The sequence below is a fragment of the Chaetura pelagica genome, unplaced genomic scaffold (genome assembly GCF_000747805.2).
Source record: "Chaetura pelagica isolate M959 unplaced genomic scaffold, ChaPel_1.0 scaffold7, whole genome shotgun sequence".
NCBI classification, from domain to species: domain Eukaryota; kingdom Metazoa; phylum Chordata; class Aves; order Apodiformes; family Apodidae; genus Chaetura; species Chaetura pelagica.
The window spans coordinates 1,699,262-1,723,434 of record NW_009953920.1 but is presented as its reverse complement, the minus strand read 5'-3'; the positions used below and the strand labels follow the sequence as shown (position 1 = coordinate 1,723,434).

The 24,173-nt window shown below is 40.9% G+C and overlaps 1 protein-coding gene across 2 annotated transcripts in view; it reads left to right on the top strand.

Moving 5' to 3' along the window:
- GLI3 (GLI family zinc finger 3) overlaps positions 1-24,173 on the top strand; it is a 195,044-nt gene that overhangs the window by 48,375 nt on the left and 122,496 nt on the right. For both annotated transcript variants that reach the window (XM_010001524.1, XM_010001523.1), the window contains exon 2: positions 3,021-3,263. In XM_010001524.1, coding sequence (XP_009999826.1) covers positions 3,021-3,263 — 243 coding nt within the window. The remainder of the gene's footprint in view (positions 1-3,020; positions 3,264-24,173) is intronic.

Genomic DNA, 24,173 nt, shown 5'->3' with positions numbered 1-24,173 from the left:
TTCTGCGTTTGGCCGCTCGGGAGCGGCTCGCCTGCCGTTGGGAGAGCCGGCAGCTTTGCAGCAAGAAGAGTTTCCCGCTCGGCGCCCGAGGAGCTCCTGCAAAACCAAACCTCTCACCTCTTCGTGTCACGCAGCACCAGGGCTGCCAAGTTTCTCATCAGCTGCCTATCAAAAGCAGCTCTGGGGTGTGGAGCGTGGAGGAGGCGCTGAGCGGGATGTTTGGCTGTTGAATATGCCTAATTATTGCAAAAAACCGTCATGTTTACATGGAAAAACAGGAACAAAAAACAACACCAAAAGTACTTCTGGGGGAGTTTTTACATGGCAGACAACGAACGGAAATGTTTGACTTCTCACAGCAAACAGCAGTAGTTTCACAGTGAGGAGAGAGACAGTTTAATGCAGGAGGAGAAAAGCTGCATTTTTGTTGTCTTTAGTTCTTTCCTTGAGGAACCAAAAGAAAAAAAAAAGGCTCATTAAAACAAAACACATTTTGCCTTTAGTTTCAAAGTTACTGAAAGGAGGTTTTGAATTTCATTCAGCAATTTGGAAATCGACTTGTTCCATAGCAGTCACTAGTACCTTGATTCATGACACATGCATGTTTTGAAAAGGAAGGAATGAAAGTGGTGCCTGCAGACAGACGTCAGCTCCCTGTTGTATCCCAGGATGGCAGTTTTAACAAATATTATCTTTATATGGAAAAGTAAAAGGACTGAAATCCTATCTGATCCTCAGATTGATTATATAGCCCCACAAATCACTCCAGCTTGCTTCTTTCCGTACTGTGGTAGCACAGGTTAGCTTGCTCTGCTTAAGGGTCTGTCAGGATTTCAAATACAGTGTAATCCTCTGTTTTTACAAGAGTTTACATCTCATCAGTGGAAGTTCCTTCTTGGTTGAAATTTAACATAAAAGATGCCGACTAGAGAGCAACATGATGGAAAATATGACTTTGGGGTGATTTGTTTTTTATTTTTTAGTTATACGAGCAGCTTTCTAAAAACCTCATATAAGTTTTAAAGTTTTAGACTCCTTTTTGCAGTTCTCTAACTAAAGCCAGCTTGGGTGTAAAAAGTTGAAACCCTAAACCCTGCTAATCCAGAGCAGGGACTGGTGCCTGTGCATATTAATAAAATGTAGAAAAGGGCAAAGGGTTTAAACTCTGCACTGTTGTTGTCCATTTCCATTAACTCTTTCTTCTCAGACCCAGTCCTGGAAATACTCTGTATGGCAAATTACTGCTGGCTCCGAAAAGAATTCGGTCCCTAGGAGATACTGATAAGTCAGCACACCCTGGTTGCTGTTATATGTGGAGACAGAAAAATAATTAAGCTTTCAATAGGTTATGCTGCTGGGTTTTCTTCTGGTTGCTACTTGGGAGGAGAGGGGGCAGGGAGACGCGTACTGAGCACTGCATGCAAAGCAAGGGTGTAGCTAGTTAATGCATATAATTGGCCAATATTCAGGTCTAGGCATCTATACCCATGGAGCCTGTTTCCAATCTAATTCACGTGGAGGCCAATAGGTTGAGTTATGCTGGTGTCAGGCTTGGTGAAAGTAATCTCCTGGTGAATTGCTTACTGGTGCTTTCGCTGTGTGAAAGGGCAAGGTACAAGTGAAATTTTAGCCCTGACCTCCAGTCTCTGACAACTGAAGTGCAATCTTGGCACTGTTGTCCATGATTCTTCCTTACATGTGGGTTGTAGAGTTAAGTGTACCTTAGTTTTATTTCCTAGGGGTGTTTTAATTTCCTTTCTAGTTACCTTTTTTGTGCCTGGGGTTTAATAATATGAGTTTCCTCATGCAGTTACAGAACTGCTGAGCAGCTTTTGAAGCTAAGCATATTTGTCACTACTTCTTCAAGACATATTGGTGTATGCCTGCATGTGTAGGGTAGTTGATTGAAAAAGGCTGTACCTGGAGCATGGGTATGGGTCAGGATTACAGCAAGCAGTCACGCTTGTTTAGGGAAAAGTCTGCATATTTTAAAGCCGTATTGCAACTTTAGGAGAGTATTTACAATAGAGGCTTGTGTAGCTAACAAAACCCCTCCACCGCATGGCACGTGTGAAGTCCAGCAAGGAACGTGCATCTGGCTCTTGAAGATCAGAACTGCTTGTCGTGGTTTTCAGAAGGTGTATGTGGTCCCTGGGGGTTAAAATTCAGGTGGGAAGAGAGGATTGGTTCCAAACCTGGTCCTAGGGCTGCCTTGCAAGGGAGGCTGGTGAAGCCACCATCAGGAAGCCCCTTACCCAGCAAAAGTGGTCCTACAGGCCTTAAGGTTTACTCCAGACTAGGGCGTGGCTTTGGTCCTTCCAACTTTTTTCATTATTTTTTCTATTCTTTTTCCCCTTGCCGCTACAAATGTGTGGGTTTGTATGTGTGCACATGGGGGAAAAAGGAGGGGGGAGCATGCTCCACCACCCTCCCCACGCGTCCTTGTGGTGGCACTGTTAGAGCAGGTGGCCTCCCTTGCTCCTGCCTCGTGCTGCGGCTGTGGTATCTTGAGCAATTTTACCCGTGTCATTGTTGCCCACCTTCTGATGGCCAAGGACCTTCCTGCGAGGCTCCAGCCCCTCGCACAAACAAACCTCCACGGAGCAGATCTGGACCGGGGAGCAGCAGTGGGTGGCTGGGTTTGATTTAGGCCCAGCCAGCATGGTTCATCTTCCCTTGGTGACAGGTTGTTTTTTTGCCTCGCTGTCAGGCAGCCCAATCTCCCAATATCCAGGTCCCAGAGGCAAGAAAGCAGCAAGCCTGTGTCTGTTCTCCCAAGATGGATAGCCCTGCTGGTGGTGATGATCTACCACTCAGCAGCTGCCTGCTTGGAAGGGCCGGGCTCCCCCAAACCATCCCTCATCGCCACCCAGGCACCTCCTGTCACAAACTTACATCGGGAGGAGGAGGAGAACTTTTCTTCATTGTAATTGCTATAAATGGTCTAAAAGTGTCTCTCTCTCTTTCTCCTTCCCTTCTCCCTTTCTTCTCCCTGTGTTTTTTTTTTTTCTCCTTTGCAGAGGATGAAAGTCCTGGGCAGACCTATCACAGAGAGAGAAGGAACGCGATCACAATGCAGCCACAGGGTGGGCAAGGCCTCGGCAAGATCAGTGAAGAGCCTTCCACGTCGAGCGAGGAAAGGGCCTCATTAATCAAGAAGGAGATCCAAGGATCTATATCGCACCTTCCCGAACCTTCTGTACCTTATCGTGGGACGCTCTTTACCATGGACCCCCGAAATGGTTACATGGACCCTCATTACCGTGAGTACTGACTGCTGGCTTGTTTGGGGGATGCCAAGTTGAAAGGCTGTCAAATGTAATGCAGTTTTATTTGTCACCTTGCATCGTCTCCAGGGACAGCTACTTGGTCTGGGGAGGAGGGTTGAGGTAATACAATCTTTTCCTGAAGTTAAAAACCAGGGGGCAGTTGCATCGCAGCTTGAAATTACCACAGGCCTCTGCAAAGCAACTTCCACAGGACATCTCATCTGTTGCTAATCCTCCTCAGCCATCCAGGGTTCATTTGCTCCACCTCCTTAATACACGAAGGAAAAAAGCCTCATTAAAGAAAGCACAGAAAGAAAATGGAACAGGCCTTAAAACCCCTCTTTTAAAACAATGTTAAAGTACAGTGCTAAGAGGAGGAACGACTGTGCCTTGTACAATGAAAATTTGGAGCGGGGGAGGATCAGAAGGTTTGGTGCTGTGTTTTTGAGCTCTTGTTTATTTTGGAGGTTTTTTAGGGACTCGTGTGTTTGTGTATGTGGGCTAATGGAGTGGTTTTGCAATTTTCTTCCCCTGCTAACAGTTCCCTGAAGTTGTAGAGAGGTGAAAAAGGCAAATGGTTTCAACTTCTGAATTCCTGCTCAGGCATTAATAAAAAAGTAAGAAATTAACTGACACTTGAACACAGATGTGGAATGGATTTCTCCACAGGCAAAATATGAGAGAGTTAAGCAATTTTTTTTCATCTGCTTCTAGTTTACAAAAAAGGAAAGAGAAAAAAAAATCATTTAGTTGTGTAGTAATGAAGTACATCTTGAGGTGTCAAGGCTTGTGCCTTTTGATTATAGATTTATCACCCAGTCAGGATACAGATTTGCCATTTAACCTTCCAGTCTCCAATTCCAGATGATAGGCTTAAGACCCACAAAGACGGGCCAGTCTGCACTGAGTTTTTTCCACATCATTCAGAAATTTTAGTGTTTTAAGGCAAAAGGTCATTAGCCAGACGACTGATTAGTGAGGACAGCTGATTAGTGCACGGTTTTTTGCTAAAGAAAGTGCCAGGGATAAAAGCTAATTTTATCCCTTCATTAGTTGGGCTAGCAGCAAAGGGGAATGTTCACTCATCAGGGTGCAGATCAAAGTATGTTTTGCACAACCTTAAGTCTCACCCATCTCCTTTAAAAAAAAAAAAAAAAGATCCTGATTGTTAATAAGAATGGAGGTATTACCAGAAAACGAACGTGTTGTTGTATAGTTAGATCAGTATCTAGCAGAAAAGTTTGCAGTTAAGCTTTTGAGTTTTCTGCCAGTGTAAGCAGTTGGTTTCTGTACACCCACCTCCCTTTCTTGTAGCACAGCCCTGCTCAAACTCTCTGAGGGAGTTACTCATCTTTCTGCTGAGGAGGATGTGCTGCAGCACACCAGCAGCAGACTTGTCTGCCAGAGCAAGCGACCGCTCATGAGCATCAGCGTGTAGAAGTACTAGCCTGCAGGCTGGAGACACCATGCGTAGCTTAATGGCTTGTTAATGTAACCCCCAAATCTCACTTAAAAAAAATAATAAAATCTGACTGAGGAATCGGAAGATTGTACATCTAGGGAGGGATGAAGTGTGCAACAAAAACAATCCCTCAAACAGCAAACCTTATGCTGAATTTAGTAGTGATGATTGCCATCTTGACCAGCTGCCAGCTCACCCCTTAAATCTAGTTTAAAGTGTTACTGATACTGCTGAAGATTCAGAGTGAAGAAAAATGGCTGGTCGGTCAGAATGAATCTGAGTGGTTTGCGTTTAGTTTATTTAGTTTTATTTTATTGAATTTGCCCTTTGATGAGAGTTCTCAAGATTTAATGAAGTTACTATGTCTTTATTGTGACCAGTAACACTGGCTACTTAGGATATGTGGGCTACTAGAAAAACATTGATCTCTGAAGTTGAGAGAACAGCAGAAGTTATCCAGCATGTAAAAGCAGAGAAACAGGAGATGAAGTAATCCTAAATGAGCAACATGATCTTGAAGCAGAAGTCAGAAAATGTCAGATGGGCAGACTTGCTTTACTGCCTCTGTAGTGAGTTGTATGTTTGTACTCACTGATTTATAAAATCCTGCAAGGTATTAGTGTCATATAAAGAACCATCATGCTTTTATTTACCTTTAATAGATGTGATACAGAAGGACAACTAAAGAGACAACTGTCTAGTTAGATTTATAGGAAAGCAGGCAGGCTTATTGAAATTTTCATAGTAGTTGTATCATTTATATATGTAAGACATGCTTTAATCAAAGTGGTGACTGTATTCAGGCTGACACTTCAAGTGGTCCATGTGAGGAAGGCTCATTCATGTAAACCCCAGTACCACTGTAACAACAGGTGAAGAACTAGCAAGGCTGTCATTCCCTTGCTTAGTTTTTTGCCAGTTTTGCTGGGCATATGGGTAGAAAGTACTGTTTTAATTGAACATAGTACAGTATGTAAACACTCATAGTAATTTCTTAGTTTCTCTGTGGTTGGGAAATACAGACACTTCAAAATGCCTAATTTATGCTTCTATTTATACCTACTTCACATTTAAAAGTGTGGGCAGGCTTCCTGTAACACAGGAAAAGGGATTTATTTTTTTTTAAGAAGGACATCTGTATATTTTTATAGCAAGAAAAGAAGGAGTATTTAAGTCAATTGTGCGTGGAATGCATGTTCCCTCCAGGAGCTGCAGTTATTAGGAACAACTTGAATGCTTTGCATTTCTACATGTAAATATGCATGTCTCTGGGTATGGGTGTTGTGGGATTTTTTGTTGTTATATTTTTTTTCCTAATTAAAATTACTGATGTTATAAACTTTGGAAATAATAGTTACCATATACACGGAATAAGTACCTCATTGAGGGGAAGTTTGCTCTCCTGCAGTGAGTTGGTGGAGATACGGTTGTGTTTCAAGTGGACCAGTTTTTCAAACATCTGGGATGAAACATGCCATGGAGCTGGTGGCCCTTCTGCACTGCAGGGCCTTGTGCTCAGCCCACAGCCCTCTGACCTCCAAGAGATAAAAGGAAAAGCACATGGGACTGAAGCAGAAATTTTTGTTTTCTGTCTTTTTTTCTTATGGAGTTCTTAAACAGTGTTTAAACTCAGCTCTCAAAGCGTATGGGGGGTTGTTGTTTTTCTCTTAAACAAAACTTTTTTCTTTTTAAAAGCTTTAGTGCAGACGACAAAACGCTAGTTTCCTTTCATGTGTTACACCTTTATTGAGGAGAGCAGGGTTACTGAGCTTAATCACTGCGGTTCTTAAATGGACTTAAAACCTTGTGTTTCTCAAACACTGATTGCAGTGGTATTTGGAGCCCCTTGTTAATGTAAATTATGTCTCTAGAGGTGGGGCTGAGTCACAGAAGGTGGGGATAGCAACTTCCCTTTGTTATTCTCTTCCCCAATTTTAATTCCCACGCAGATTTATGGCAGTGCTAAGACTGCCTGTCTCACAAGTCATTCCTCATGAATCATTCCTGATGTAAACACTTTGATTTAAAACATACTGCTGGTATTCTTCCCTGGGTTTCACAGCTCTGAAAGAATTGTTAGATCCTAATTAGTAAAGCCTGAAGAATTATTTTAAGTAAAAAGCAGTGACAGTTCATTTGGCTCTGGTCTAAAAATTCGTATGTACAGGAATGGCTCTGTCAGAATTCTCTTAATCTCAAAGAGGTTGCACTGAGTATAGCTGAAAGGAGGAACTCCCTCTTTTTCCTTAGTAGGAATTTGCTGGTTTTGAAGCTTCTGTAGCTATCTGGGGAATTGTGAATGGCTTATTGCACATTTCATAGGATTAACCCTCCAGAGGTATTGATTGCCCTCGGTTCCCACTGACTGTGCCTGGACTTGTGCTTTCTAAGTATTGGGCCACTCATAACTTCCCAGTTTAGATTACCCAGCTTTAGTGTCATCTCAAAATCAATTTGCAATGTGAGCAAAAGACTATAGCAAGGAATATACAGTGCTGGTTTGCTAGGATCAGTTTGTTTACTGCTTTTTAATTTCTGTTGACAAGAATTCTCTTCCTTCATCTTCCCAGAGAGAAGGAAAAAGGAGGAGAAAAAAAAAAAAGAAAAAAATCAGTTTATCTTTCTGCAAACACTGTCTTAAAAAGCAATAATTGGAAAACAATGACTTCTCATGGCATTGTGGCTTGTACAATGATGGCCAGTGATGTGCAGCATATTGGAAGGTGAGAACAGTCCAGGTCACCAGCAGATGAGCTCATGGAAGGGTGTCTCCACATTTGCTTTGTAGATGTGGGAGCTGGTGGCCTCCCTTGTACTCTCACTGGCACAATTTGGGACTCCAGAGGGACAACTGAGATACTTTTGGATAGTCCAAAAGTGAATACTTTTCTTAGCTCATTTCAGCCTTCCCAGAATCACTGGGTGCCAGAAACCCAGGACAGCTTTTTATAGAGGGTTTCTCACCTGCCTTGTTGGAGAGCAATAGGGGAGTGTCAGTGAGGAATCCTTGTAGAGATTTAGGGCTGGAGTCCTTGAAGACATTTGGGGGTCTTCAATTTCAAAGTGAGTTTGGCCTCTTAAATGCCTCTGAAAAATCTGGGTTCAACTTCTTTAGCTCTTTTTGCAGCTTTTTGCAAGGGAGGGGCTTAAGCATTCTATTAACAAAGCTCTCTGCCGATAGTGATTTATGGAGTGGTTTCCAAATGTTGTCAAAGTGGGGTAATCGAAAAAAGTAAAATCTAAAGCTTTTAATAAACCTCCCAGGGGAAAAAAGCCTCTAGTACAAAAGTGAATGTCTTGATTATTAGTGTCAGCTGAGCAACTGAAATGTTGGTCTTTAAGAAAATAAGTGTGTTTGCAAAAATGTTTTTGGGGGTAAAAATCAGACATTTGTTAGCATCTTTTAATAGCCTCCAACAAAAAAACATTACTGCTCTCAAATTCAAACTCAGGATCAGAGGCAATTTCAGCTTGAAATTTTGGAAGGTGTTGCTGACCTCTAACAGCAGTTTGTAAGTGGAAGTCTCTTTTTCAAGATAGCTCCCGAGCCCCACTGATCATGTTTGGGAAGTTCTGCAGTTCTACTCACTACAAATACTCCTGCCCATTTATCAGAAAACCTTCTGTGGAATAAACAGCTTCTCTGGAGAACCCTGGAGTTGCTGCCCCTTCATGGTCCTCTCATTTGGAAGTAATAATTGCATGTACAGATTTACAGCTTGAAGTGGCACATAGAGATGTTCCTCCTTCCCCTGGATTTTTTCTCTTCTCAGCATGAGACAGACTCAGGCCAATGCCTGAAAGGTCTTAAAATGTAATGTAGTTGAGAAGCTGAAAGGTGATCTTTTTAGAGGTTTTTTCTTTGTTTTGCTTTTAAGTTTAAGTTAATAAATATCTTCAAATATTGACTTTCTTTTCTCGTCACTACCAGTGGTATCAATTTCAGCTGGAAACTACAGGCAGTGATATGGAAAGAGATGAAGATATGGCTATGATCTGAAAGAGGGCAGAATTAGGATATTTATGAGATCTCTCATGACCCTATAATTCTGCTGGGCTTCAAAATTCTAAGTGTCCTGAGGATCATGTTTAAATAAAAAAAAGTTTAAAAAATTCCTCTGTGGTATCTAGGAGAATTTATCTGCCAGGCACTACTGAGTATGGAGCTTTCTGAGAAGCAGATGCATTTTTGTAAATCTCTTTTTTTTTTTTTTTTAGTTTATCAGGTGCATGTAAGCTGTGGGGTGAGGTGGTTCTATTTGGTATTGTTTTGTTAGGGAATGAAGAAGGTAATGACAGAGGACAATTGCAAATCCATTTACCTCTTTCACTGATTTGATTTGTCAGCTAAAGCTTTTTAGATGTTTTACAGTATGTATTTGTTGTATACTGCCTCCATGGAAGTAGACAGAATACATTGCTGAGAGCCACTGAAGACCTCTGGAATAAAAACTCCCAAGAAATACTGTAATCCATCTCTTTAGCCTCAAGGCAGATAAGCTGTCCCTAAGTGAGGAGAGAATGAAAAGCTCATTCAGAGTTGCTATGTCCCTTGATATGTGGACACTGCTGTCTTTAAGAGCCTTGTGAGAAGATCTGTAGTGGGTTTCAAATGTTGTGTCGCTTCATGGTCACTTCTCTAGCATCAGCAGCTGGAAGTTTTGTGGTGGGTCAGAATTAGAAGCCATAAAAATCTGAGTTGAAAAGTTTTGATAAGAGTTTTCCTTCCTAGAGATCTGCTAGCATGCAGGAGATATGGTACTTCCTATTGCTGTGTTCTCTGAAAAAAGCAACCAACCCCCCACCCCAAACTCCACAGCCAGACACAACTGTTGGGCTCATTACTGCCATTCCAATAAGCAAGATCATTAGTATTCTCTTTTCATCAGTTAGCAGTATGGTCTTTTTGCTGTTGTTGAGACTGTTTAGTGCGAAGGATTAGCTAAGTATGACAGGTATGTAGAGAACTAGTAGCATTGTTTGCTGAAGATTTTGAAGCATCCCATAATGTCTGAGGTTGCTGTCTGTCAGTTAGCTTTTTATGCATGCTTTGCCCTGTGAGCATTTCTTGGCCAAGAGGACATGGTTTGAAAAGCAGCCTCTTTGACTTGGCTGCCTAGAGCTTTAAAAAAAGGTTAGTCAGAACTCGGCATCATGTAGCTTTTAGTGCCAGATGTGTTCCCTGTGTCTGAAAGGAGTTTTGTGGCTGCAAAAACTTGAGCCTTTGTGGCAAAGCACGGAGAAGTTGTGAACCAGCTGCTGGTTCAGTAGTCATGGTTTTCACCAAGAACCGAAGCACCTGAGCTGGTGAGTACAAGCTGTGTACTTAACCACTGTGCAGTGCTTTACACTGCCAGGGAGTTGGTTCTATTGTGTTACTGGCCCTGCATCTGGTTAATACAATCGAGGGGATTCTGTTCCCTAAGCAGAGGTTTCAAGTGCCATTTTCATGCCTGGGACGTCCTCAGCTGAGCTGTCTGCCACCCTGGAAGGACTGGTGTTTTGATATGTTCTGTGTCATATCTGTTAAATGTGTATGAACATGTTGGAGACCTTATGGGTCTAAGATGGCACTATATGTCTGTGTTTAGGCAGCTGCATCCTCATCAGTGTTGTAACCAGGCATTTAAATCACTGTCCGAATGTAGAAAAAAAACATTTAATTCAGTTCTTATCCCTTTCTCTGCTGTCATTGTCCAGCTCTTGTGAAGGAATCTATGGCAATAATCAGGTTGGAGAGTAGCTAGTATCTACAGGGCATTTCTCTTTCATGTTTCTTTTGTGTTAATTTTGTTGCATCCTGGATTCTTGTGCACTGTCCTTCGTTGCTGCTGCCCTTGGGGCCCAAATCTGTGGGCACTGAAGGAGAGTGTTGTGTCCCAGAGGATGCCTCTGGCCGGGCATTGGGGGTGATGGCAATACAGGGGCCCCATGGATCTGCTCTCCCTGCTGCAGGGACTTGTCAAGGGAGGTTTTGAAAGGCAGCATGGTTCCTGTTGACAAGGTGCAGTTTAGAGATTGTTTGATGGAAGTCTCTCAGCACCAGTTTTGGTCTCCTGTTGGAGTCCAGTGTCGAATAGGCCTTTACTTTTAAGACTGAGTTAATGCTTCGGTTGCTGAACCATTTTCAGGATCACTGGCGGATACAGCTTTATTCCTGTTGATTGAGCTCAGTACTTAGGAGGAGAGCCTCTTAACCATAGTCTCTGTTTCCTTTTATTCACACCTAGCAACCCAATTAGCTTCCTCTTAGCCTGGCGCTTGGGTAGTTTACACAGTGCTCTCTAACCTCTTATTAAAACACTGCTCAAACTACTTACAACTGGGGCTCTTGAGCTTGCTCAGTGGGTCACATCTGAGCTTCGAGATCCTGTCAGGATTGCTTCCGCTTCAGTCAGAGTTCTGCTGGCTACCTTTTTTTTATTTGTGATCATTTAACTTACAGTGGAGGCAGCACTGGTGCAGGGAGCCAGTACTGTACTGAGAAGTATCACTGTGTTGTTAGCTGTGTTAAAAGAGTACAGCTGCTGTGTTGCCATGTGGTGGTGGCGGTCAGTACGCAGCAGCAGGAAAGGCAGTACATGCATGGCACTGTTTGTATGGACAGGATAGTACATCATCTTTGTGTTTCCTTTTAAAAATATAAGTAATTCCTTAAAGAATATTTCGTATTGTCTTTCAGACTTTGTCTTGCTGTGTTTTTTTGAGTTCAGCACAGATAGCTCCCCAGATAACAGAATTGTTTTCTAATCTAAATTATGCTTGTTTCCTGCTTCACACATAACAAGGTAACAGAGAGGTTCCGCCACTGTTCATTCAGTTTTCCTTTTCGCATTTCACTGCTGCCCCCAGCCACCATTTTTCTCAAACTGCTGAACAGTGCTCATCCAAAACCCAGTGAATTCAATGAATCAACAGCTGCTGGCTTCAGTGAATTTTGTAACAATCTCCAGTTGCCTTTTATTCTGTCCTTTCATTTTACCTGCTCCTCATGCTAGTTGTAATTTAAAATCTTAATTCCCAGGGATCCGTGTTACCATTCCGCAAATTAAGAGATGGACATTGTTATTGCTTTATCTGCAGCTCCCTGTTGAGGTAGTTTATGGTAACAAGCCAAAAGTAATGGCAAATGACATACTTTCAAATAAATGGCAGATTATGGTAACAGCTGAATGTAACACCATACCAAGTGTTGAAGCAAATAACTAACGAGGTACAATGTGCTGAAATAAATTTCATTCTAGCATGTCATGCTCCTTGGTGTAAAAAGGTACTGCATTTGATTTGTATGTTTTTTCACCAACCTGTCTACAGATATCGCTGTTGAAAGCCTTCATCTTTAGCCTTGCCTTCTGTTAGATGTTGTTGAAATGAAATCGGATTATTTGGGAGAGTAAGGCTTGTTGGATCAAGGCCTGTGTTATGAATAAACACTCGTTGCTCGCTTTACCGGGATGGACCAGCATGGTACGGTGATAGGAAGCTGTTGGCACCAAAGGCATGTTTCATGCTGGATGATTTGAGTTGGCATTAACACCAGAGATCTACAGTGCTTTTAACAATAAAGTTGGTGCCAGGCATTGAAAACATTAATTGCTGCTATGGGTGGAATTTGGATGGAATGTAATAGGGGTGGAATCTTTTTCTTTTAAAGGGGAGAAGAGGAGCACTAGTTGTGTATCACTGACTAATCATTGAGCTGCGGAGTACTTGGGATGTTTTATTTGCAAAATCTGATGTATGGCCTGTTCATATATGCCCCTACTTTGCCTGAAATTGGCAGTGACCATGGTCTGTGCTTATTTTCAGTCTACAGGCTTTCAGATTTTCTTAATTTGTCGACTTCAGGGCAAAAAACTTAAACAAGCATATAGGCACACAAAGCCAGCTGGAAGATACCCCTTATAAATAGCCTGATCTGGCTTTGTCTGCTCCCATGGAAGAGAGTTACAAAACCTGAATTAAACCCAAAGTGCTGGCCTGTAAAAGTATTTCTGGGTTCTTGTGGGGAAATAGCAAGTATCTTCAAAGAAGATAGTTAATTATTGTGTACAGATTAACACATCTTACATTTAGGAAGGCATTAGCCTTCCATTCTCTCCACGTTATAAACCAGAAGGGCAGGTTGAGCACATAGGCTACTGTTAGTAGTTCCTCCCATAGATGTTACTTCTGTGTGTATAATGCTCTGAAAACGCAATCTGTATAGGGAGGTTAAAACATATGACATCTCTGCATCCTGTCCAGCCTTCCCTTTCTGGGATTTTTGTGTAGACAGCTTGTGGGAGTGTTGTCCATGTTGTGCTGACACCTGAGGCTTGCCTGGGCATTCAGGGTCCTGCTGGACCCAAGGGGTGTAGGCCAGTTGCTGCTGAGGTGGCGCTTGAAGGCTGGCAAAGTGCAAGGTTGACATGTCTTATCTTAAGGGAGTGGCCTCTGGGCTGCCTTTAAGAAATGATGTAAACATGGATACTGCTTGTTAAGGCTGCACAAGATATTGATTGACACAGCTCTTTGAGAAAGACAGTAATCTGAAACAGTGTGCTGTGCTAGCTGTTGAGAAGTGACTGTTTTATTTTATTATGGGGAGGTTGGTCTTAGCCCGACATTGCTCGGTGGTCCTGAAGCACAGTACCCTGTTGTGGGAATCGTGATATGGATGGGCAGAGATAATCTTCAACTTTAAATTCCTTCTGAGCACACCTCTACACCAGGTTAATTTGGCAACACGTGTCAGTAGCTCTTGGCTCCAGAAAATCCTGTGTAATACCTTTTTTAATGAACATTGAGACCCTACGTATCTGTTCCTTGTTTGCTGCAGTCTTTGCTTATCTGGGTGTCATGATGGGAGATCAAGTGTGCAGCTCAGCTGTTTGATGCAGAATCTTGCTGTTTACATGGCCAGCTTAATACTCCACCTGTGATTTTCCAGGAAGCTTCAAAACAGCTCTTTCCTGCTTCCATCCTGCTGTGCAATACTTCCGTAAGCCCCACTTAACTGCAACAAATGGCACCCTTTTGTATTTCAGTGCAGGCAACTAAGAGGTGCTGCTGGCAGGCAACAACATCCTCTTCAGCCCAGCTGTACTTTACTTTTTGTTCTTCTGGCAGTGCCATGCACTTAAGGCAAAAATAACTTAAAAACTGGTCCAGAATTGAGTGCAAGAGTGGGAAACCAGAAGTGGAAACTGTAGCAGCATTCCTTCTCAGCCCAGCCTTGGTAGGACCATTGGTGACTTGTGTATTATGGCTTGTAGCCATCAGAATAAAATCTGATTGCAGCCGCTTGAACCTATCTTGAGCTCTCTGTAACATTGTCTGGTACCTACTGGAATTATGTGTCCTGGAGATGATGGGAATATGGTTATCAGAGTATTGCTATTTATGAACTGAAACTCTTGATGGATTACATAAATGGTAGAGCCTGTGCGCAAGTTCAGCGTACACTTTGTCAGTGTATGCATGAGTCTCAGGTAGTAGAGCTGCTATTTTACTCAAACTAGCCAACTCGTTTTGTTTTAATCTAGGATGAAATCAGCACTGGTACAGTTTGTGGGACACTGGTATTACAGGATATTTGTGTGCAATATGGGATGCATGCATCCAGTACAGTAATGTGGTGTTTCCTCTGAGGCTTGTTCCTTCCTGGTTATTTTCTTGCTTATTTTTCTAATGTGATTTTTCATATACTTCTGTATTATGAACCTTTTTTGGTTTTTAAGCTATCTCTGATATGCAGCTTTCGTATCTTGGCTCCCAGCACCGTTGAACCTCATTGTAAAGTCCCTTCGTGTAAAAGCCATGTAGTTATAACTCTCAAAAATAAGAGGCTTGTCTCCTGAGGACAGCTCCATATTGCGGGTGGAGTATAATCCTTAACATTGTTTTTTTGCTTTCAAATAGCTGGGGACAGTAAGTCAAGGAGTGAGAACTCCCTTTGTTTCATGTAGTGTGCGTTGCAGGGAAAGAATGTAACAGAGCAGAAAATGAAGAAAGACATGAAAGAATCTCAGCTCAAGGAGGTCAGATCCATCACAGGCTTAACGTTGCCTTCAAAGATGCCTGGGACAGGTGGCAGTTCAAGACAATCAGAGGAGAAGCATCCGCTAGCACCGAGATAAGGGATTCTTGCAGAATCCTGCTATCTGGTCCCAGTTTGCTTTGATGTAACTCTGCTAGAGAAGACTTCTGGGAGCAGGCTACTGCTTGCCTCTGTGATAGGCTGCTGCTGTTCAGCCTTTTAAGGTCTCATTACAGTGGTCCTTGAGGATTAATCCTCTTTAAGGTTTACATGGGAATGGTTTTGTCTGAAGGCCCAGCCAGGGACCTTGGTACCACCTGTACAAAGCATTTTTGCATTCTTTCATTCTGTTTTTTTAAGTGGCTCATATTTAACAGTATTTGACAGAAGTAAAACCAAACATCTTGCCTTTTTTTGCTTCCCTCTTTGGCTATTACTGAGTTTTTGTTGAGCACAGCTTGAGCAGTCCTTTGCAGACACTGAACCATTAACGGTAAATTGTACGCTTCCGGTTAGTCTACTTAGCCTGCTGATTTTGGCAGTCCTTCTTTTCCTTTTCTTCTCATGTGCCTGCCCCCCTTTCTCCTTTTTAAAGGAGGGGAGTGGTGATGTTTGGCTTCAGAATTAGAAATCATCCCATTGCCGGTTTATCCACTAGCAGCTTTTGCATTCATGCCGTTCTGCTCAGGGAGGAGGGTTCGGGATATGGCAACATTATAAGTTAGTCAGCATTAATTGATTTAAAAGACTCATCTGGATTTATAAGGGTTTCTTTATGAAAAACATTGACCGTTTTCTTCAAGGGGCAAAGCCTGCGCTCGGTGAAATAGCAGCAGGCAGAGTGCAGCAATAAGGCTTGCAGGAAAACCACCTGGGTTTGGTGATGGAATGAGAAGCAAGAGCCTTCCAGCTCCTTGATGCATTCTGTTATTGGCTCTGTTTCTGTGTAACTCCTGTATTGGAGGTGGAAAGAAAGGCAGCCTTATTGCAAAGGAAGGAACATTGCTCTGAACTGTTAGGTTGTTGGGTTTTTTTGTTTAGTTTGGTTTTCACTTCAGCATCATTCATTATATCCCTAATTGAACAAAGTATTACTAAGTCATTCTGATACTATTAACTTCAAGGTGGTGGTTGAGGTAAAAGTAAGACAAAGGTTTGTATTGGATAATTGAAAACAATATCAGTGACCCTAACAGGTAGAAGTAAACTTACTGCTCTGAGGCTAATAAATAACTTAAGGGACTTACCTCTATCTCGCAGCAGAAGTCCTTAAGTTTAGCTCTTCTGAACCCATATTAAGCATCTTGATGGCTCTAATTCAATTTGTTATGAGAGATGGTAGTGATTTATTTAAAAAAAAACAACACGTACGTATTTCTACCTAGAAAACTCAGCAGTAGCTGTAAGTTGAATCCTTTTCGGGTAAAATAATGAATTGTGCATTATTGCCTACAGAGTACCTGGTCATTACTTATGTAGTGATTTTACTTTGTAAAGAAAAAGCAAGTAAAAGAGCACCTTCACAAGCCTTCTGGGTTGTAAACCCTATAGCTAATGCTGACTGTATAAAACTGTATGGTGCCATTATTACCATAAATATGCCAGTGACCTTCATACACTTACATTTCCAGACTGCACATAATTTAAGAGTAATGCACATATTTAATTTTTACTGTATTTGCAAAGATCATTAAATTCTGGCCATACGAATTTTTTCCCTAATAGCTAATTCTGAGAGGGTGGGAGGATGGGAGAAGCAAAAACTAAGGAAAAAAAAGGTGAACTAAAATAAAGTAATAAAACATGTCATGATGGTGAGGTGCTGTAGATCTCTTCAAAAAGAGCTGTCTTCTGAAGAAATACAGGCAAATTCTTGGCAGCCTTACTTTAAACACACAGACACACCTGTTTGATTTATATAAACACAGGCAATCAAGTGCTCCAGCCATAGTCTTGATGCATATATCGAATATATATATAAATAGAATAATCTATGCTTACTGTTTCTAAGATAAAAATACTTTGAATAACATGTTAAATTTATGTTCCCTTTAATTTCATGTTAGAGCTAGTTGTAAGCAATTCAGACTTCTGTAGAACTTCTCTTAAGGTTGCTGTTGCATTTCAGATTCATAACATTCAGGGAATGTGAGGGGTTTTTTTCTGCCTGGTGAGAAACACATGAAAATTGCCAGTGCTAAGTATTTAATTGAACTTAAGGTAAATAAATGTAAAGTTTGTGTAATTTCAGTGTAAAGTGCTGTTGGGAAGCGTCATTTCAAACCAAAAATAAACACCATGGTTTAACAAGGGTTCATAGTACAGCGGCATGTGGTTAAAAGTTTGTTTCAGGTGGAAAAATGTGGCCAACTAAATGAGGGCAAATTGTGACCCCTTCTGTAAACAGTCCTGGCTCCTCTCCTTTTTCATCCTAAAAGCAAATGGGCTATGTGGAACAGCCCTGGGAGGGGGGGCTGGGGGGCACTGATTTCAGACAGCTCGATGGGAATGTGATGTGGTCCAAAGATTCAGCTGCACAGTCTGCAGCGAGGCAAGAAAAGGATAGAGTTGCATTCTGGGCCCCGGGGCTGACTCCTGGGCCTGTTGTCAGCCAGGCTCCAAGAAATAATGTGTCTTGGAGACAGGGAAGTAAAACAACCAGTTCTCACACTGTACATATACCATGGTAACATTTACTAATATTAGTATTTGTGTTTTCTACATAAGACACATACCTAGTAATCAGTGGGGGTCAGCTATCCTGGGAGTTACCACAGTAAAGTTCAACCATTCTTTCATTGTGAGAGGGAAACAATATATGAAAATGAAAACCTGGTGGCTTTTTTTTCCTGCTGTGATGTAAACTGAAAATTTGGTACTTAATTTTGCTCAATAGGAGAACAAGCGTGCAAAACATAACTCCCCAAAAAGAAGTTTCCAAAAAGTTAAAATCTGCTAAAAATAGAGTATTTTAAGTCCCTATATAAATCTACTACAGCAGGTGCTACTCACACCTCTCTATATGTGTATAAATATATAAATGTGTACATATTTGTATTACATGTTTTAAAAATATACTTGCAGCTTTGGGGCTTTATACTTCTCATTGGTGTAAAATTTTTCAATGGCAGTAAATCCTATATTTTTTATCAGTAGCAGTAGAATCTACCTTTTTTATTAGGAAGGAACAAAATTGTTTTTGAAACTGATCTGAGGCTAAAATATGTGTGAATGGATGAGGAGTTGTTCCAAGTAAGTCTGATTGATACATCACATAGTCTTTATTTGCATTTAGAAAATACATACCAATCTGAAAATGAAAAAATCCCAATACAACAGAACTGTGTGTATTATTTACATATATACATGCCATACAGCTGCTGAATGCTGTTGCTAGCACGTGTACATTTCTTTTAGAAGTACAATTGCCAGAGCAATTGTAGGTGCCAGCCCTGCAAGAAGAAACATATTCAAGTCTATTAAATGCAGTGAGATCTGTGAGAGCTGTAGAAATTCTCCTCAGATTGTTTCAGTGAACGTCACTTGCCAATTCTTGTGTTAAAACACTTAGTATAAATTTGAATCATATTAACAGAGAGCTTGACTAGGAAAAAAAAGCTGGATGAATTTCCAAAATATCTCCCTTTAGAGCCTTTTAGGGTTTCCTTATATACAACTCTTTCTTTGGTCTTCTCTTTCCATCAAGGTAATCCAAACATTCTCCTTGTTTTCTGTGAAAATGTGTGTGCATTCCCTTCCAGGCTTAGTTTCATCCATGCTTGAATATGCACAGGTCCATCCATTTTCCTAACCTCTCTATGCTTTCTTCTTGGCCACTGTCTCCCAAAGCCAAAAGGATTTATTTTTCTGTCTTCTCATGCTAGAAGAAGAGAATATTTCCAAAACTTATGTTATTGCTGTGCCCTCTATCATGTTAGATCCTGTCCTGAGCTCTTATGTGCTGCAAAGATTTCCATCTTGGAAAAGGCAGTATGAGTTTAGCCTGTAAGATAGAGCAAAGATCTGAATCCTGGATTGCAGAGCAGAATCAAAATGTCATTCAAGGAGCTCTGAAAGGGTTTGGGCCCTCAGTATGTGTTAGCTCAGTTCCTCCAAATCGCTGGTTGCAACTTTGGAAGAACATAGAGATCTTGGCTGTCAGGTGGCAAATGGGTTTTCCTTCATTGGGATGGTACAGTATGAAGCAGTGAGGTCTTCACCTTGGCTCTACAGGGAGCTTGGCTCATTCAGCAAAGCTGAGTGTATCATCCTTTAAAGCATGCAAACTGATTTTTGGACTTAGGGCTGAAATCTCTCCCCATCCCAACCAAACCAGCTGAAGGCTTCTAAGTATGGTCAGGATTATACCTTATAACTTTCTAAAAACAAGAACACAGATGAAGTACTTCTAAATATAGCTTGATTAGAAGTGATTCCTTTTTGGTATTTTGGTCTATTGTCTGTTTTGTTGTTTCTTGGTACATACCCTGTATTTTACAAAGTGTAATTTTTTGTGAAAAAAAAAAAAGGAAAGTCAATCTTCCTATTTGCTCAAGAAATCAGTTCTTGAGGTACTAAAGGACTTGTTAAACATGATTCCTCATAAATAAAGTCAATGTAGAGCAGCTAGTAGTGGAGAAAAATTTTATCATTGTCTTACATTTTTTAAAAAAATGAAACAAAACTCCAGGAGTTGATTGAGTTGTTCTGTATGAAGTGCTGTTTTTCTCTTCAAGCAATATGCACAGACCCATTTCCCATTTGTAGCAACTGATGGGCAGAGAGTTTGGTATTTGTTGGAGATCTCCAAGGGAGTTTGCAGTAAAGCCACAAATAAAAATCTTTGCTGAATGTGCTAAGCCCATACCTCTCAAAGTGGGCTCAAATCTGTTCCTAGCCTGGTTTTTGATTTGGGTAATTTCTTTTTAGCCCTCCATTTTGTAGGTGCTCTTTCAAAGTGTTTTTACTGGACACAATTTTATTGCATGAAACTGCTTTAGAACTGAGATTGGGTCAGTAATTTGACAGTTAATTACTGTTTAAACTGTCAACATTGCTTCAGGAACCATGCAGAGTCAAACTACAGCTTGATGGAGCAATGTAAATAAATAGCTGGTTTTTTTCGGAAGTGTTGAGCATCAGTAAGTTTTTCTGGAAGCCTTTGGGTGCTTGCTAATTTGAAAATGAAGTATTTTCTCTAACTTAATCAGATCTCAGATTAATAGGATTTGGACTCTGAATTCCAAATAAAGTTAATATATTTGAAGATCCCCGTCTTTAAGCCTAACTTAGAGTTCTGATTTCTGAAATCTTGGCTCTAACTTCTTGAATTTGGATGTCTTTGTGTGTATTTGCCAGTAACCAAGGTGAAAATAGGCTGTGCTGTAATGCATGTGGTTAATTTTGCTTGAGTATGAAAGTGCAGGTGTTGTCTGGTGTGTAGTGAATGCAGCAGGTCTCAAAGGAGCAATTACCAGCCTGGCCAGCTCTACTCACACCTAAATTTTTACATGATGGGCCTATTTTTTTCCCCACTTACTGAAAGATTTGGTGTTTTGGGGTTTCTTGTTTTGTTGTTGTTGGTTTTTTTTTTTACCAAATACTCATATTGTTAAATTGCAGCACTTACATCCCTGCATTCCACAAACTGCAGATTGTTCTAAAGAGTCTCTTTAAGTTGAGCATCTGCGTAATTGTTGTACTTACTATGCTTTCATGCAATAAGGCTGAACTTTGGGTACCTCCACGGAAGAAAAAAAGGAACTTGGATGGAGAAGGTAGTGTAGGAACCTCATGGGGAAGTTCCCAAAAGAAAACACTTATTTTAATAGCCAGTTGCAGTTGCTAAGTGACAATAGTGGAGTTAACGTCTCTCATAGTTTATACAATCCCAGCATATAAATGTGAAAATTAATAGTTAAGGCTCTTATAAATCTTACCCTACCCACACAGTAAATAAGCACATTATTCTTGTCAACTTTTAACTATATTAACTAAACCCCAAGTAATTACTAGCTCAAAATGTCATTTTAGAGTAGGAGACAGGCTAAATTCTGATTATTGGTTTGAAATCTCCAAATGCTGCTTTTGTAGCTCTAAATGTCAAAATACTAAGAACTACAAAAAATCTTGCATGGAAGAGTGACAGAACTGGTGTATTATGCTAAGTACTTATTAATGATAAGTACGAGTCAGTTGCTCTACATGAATTTTTTACCAAAAATCTATGATACGAACATTTCCTTCTGAATTCTCTGTACAGGATTGTACAGGAAAATCTGTTTTGGACATCACAAATGCTAAATTATGAAATGGAGAATGTGCTCTCTTTAAACAGTTTGATAATGTGATGTAATACAACTGCAAAATCTCATCATTTTAGGCCACAATGACATAGGTTGAGGTACGTGGAGAACTTGCTCTCCTACCTGATGAGGATACAAGGGCAGAGTCAAATTCATGTCCACAGCCACTCCTTTCTTTGCTTTTAAATTGCTAGGGTTTTGGAAGTGATGTATTAGCTCAGCATGCTTCTGTCACCTAGCAGCATTAAACAAACTGTATTTGAAATAGGCAGGTTTTGACTATTACTGGATGGAATAAATCTGGATATCCCTTGCATCCTCCAAAATCAGATAGTGCTGTGACTTTTCCAGGTGTCCTCTTCATTAGGAAACCTTTGGAAAGTAATGGCTTCCAAGGTGACTTAAATTCAGCTCAAGCATGAGCACTGGAAAAACTTGGGAAGTAAATACCATGAAAGAAGATCCCAGTCTTTCACAAAACCCACCTGTATTGCAGATCCCACCTTGACAATTAAATGTGTTGAACTTTAGAGCTGCATTCCTGATCACCGAATGAAGTGACCTCCAAAGTACCTAGTGCTCCAGCCCACTAAGGATTTACTGGTGCTGACTCAACCAGCACTTCAGACCACAGTGGTAATTAAACTGAATATCTTTGCAAAATGTGTACCTGCAGAGTGTGTAGGCGCTGATGAAATACTTGAGTAAAGCTGAGTATCTCACAGTTATTTTCCAAAGGTGATGGTTAGGAACGATTCATACTCTCCAGGAGATTTTTGTTCTTGATAACTAAGGTGGGAGCACTGTATTTCCTGTCTGCCCATTGGCAGCAATTATTTTATTTAATTACAGAGATAGGGTTTGTGTACATTATAAGCTCCATAAGCAGCAGGCATCAATCAACAATCCTGATATTCTTGCCCTCTTTCATTAGCACACTTGCTCTGAAAGAATAAAGGAAAAAAACCCAAAACAAACCTTCATTACAACCTTGCAAGAAGAGACTGGGAAGGGTGTAATGAGCAGTACTGTGCTGATATGTTTTAATGAATATTAGTTTACTGCATACCACAACTGAGAGCAAATGCATGCAATTACTTGCAAATTTCTTCAGTGTTTGTACTTATACATCTCTGCCTAAATCTTCCCAGCTGGGAGTTAGGCTGGTCTTTCTGCTGTGGAAGCAGGGCTTTGTTCTCATGTTCAGCTTTGGCTCAGTCTGGAATAATTCAGAAACGTATTAGATAGATTGCTGCTCCCAAAAGGCATAATGAAATAACCTTCACTCCCAGCCTTAGGGAAATAAGCACACAATCAGGGTTTGGGCAGATTTCTCGATTAAACAAAGAACTAACTGTGCACAAATTGCTCCATAACAATTTGTAAAGAGTCCACTTTATAAATCTCTTGCAGATGTAAAGCTGATATTTTTTAATCAGAATGGCAAGGCTGTCAAAGTTGAAATGTCTTCAGCATTTTCCCTTTGCTCCATAATTAGTATCAGAAATATTTAGATTTAAAATGGAATTGGTAACACATCCCAGGTTATTTTTGATTTGTATTTGGGAGCCAGTGAAATGTAATGTCAAGCCCAAGCTAAAATCTCCATTTAATGCATACAGTGAACTTAATCCATCTGGAATAGATTCAGGATAACTTGGTGCTGTCAATTTTTATTTTGTTTAATTTCATGTGGTGTTCAGCAAAGGAATGAAAAGTTATTGCACTTAATGTTGTTGTGACTTAAGGTGTTCTCCGGTCAAATTATTCAATAAATCAAAATCAGGTTCTGGTTGTAGCTGCTAAGCGTTGTTTAGAATAGGATATTTAGGAGATTTTTAGCAGCTTTCCATTGATTGAACAAGACACACATGTCATGGAAAAAGCATGCAGTATTTTGATGAATAGCTGTATTAGATGGCAAGTCTAGAGACCCAGTAAACACAACTTCTTATTTTACTGGTCTTTTTTTTTTTTTTTTAACTTGAGGGCTTCAGTGTAAAAGAAAATACCACTCGAGTATCATTCTGATGCCTTTCTGCTTATCTATGACCCATGCTCTTATCCTCTCCCCTGACATTTAAAAATATGTACCTATTTTCTAGGCATTAGTTTGCTGCTGCGTACCTCATTTTTCAGCTAATTAGATGGTTCAAAGTCCTGCTCTCACCTAAATGCTCAAGGATATTGCTACAGTTTGTGGAGAATGGTAGAAATTTTCAGATCATCCTTTCAGTGAAGCAACGTTCCTGCTCCTTAGGCTGTTGTCTGCCTGCATCTCTGGCTCTGGTTCTTGGGCTGCTACGTCCAGATGCAGGAGCTGAAGTTGGTGAACCTGCAGTCACGTAACAGAAAGCAGAATCTGTCCCCCGGTTTCCTTTGTCACATGCTGAGGACGAGCGTTGCTTGTATCAGCACAGCTGTCAGCAGATGCTGGTGGGTCCTGTTTCCGCAAGTACAGTGTTCAGTTTTGGTTTAAGCAGACTTGATTTAAAAAAAAAACAAACAACAAACCAACGTGATCTTTCCTTCAAAATGCATGCAGCTACTTGCCATGAAGTTGTGCTGCTTTCTAAAGCACACTGCTTGAGTAGGACACAGCTGCTGCCTGGATCTGTGCTTGGAGACCAAAGATGCCTCTGCAGCCTGGGGAGCTGTTCCTGCAAAGCTCAGGCTGAGCCTGCAGCATGCTTGGTGCTCTCCCCCAGAACATCACCTGTCCACTGGTACCAGTTGGGGAGGTTTTGACTTGGAGACTCCCTGCAGTGTTTTACCATTTATGAGTAACATGTAATTCCACACATGCAGGCCCAGCTGGTGTGACACTACTTGTCAAAGGAAATACCTGAAATGTAAGCAGGAAGCCTGCTCCTGTACTCCATTAAATTCGTTATGGAATTGCAGTTTTTAGGTGTGTAAGATTCAGTGTGGTTTGGGCGCATGTTACAAATGGGGTGATAAACAACAATATAGAAATACATCCTCACTTAAGATTGGACTTGCTGCACTTCTACACAAGCGTGTAGCACCCATGCTCATCTTGTTTACTTCGTGCACCTGGATCAGTGTGTGACCTTCTGTATAAAAAGAGTATAAAAATATTAAAGTAATTTCAG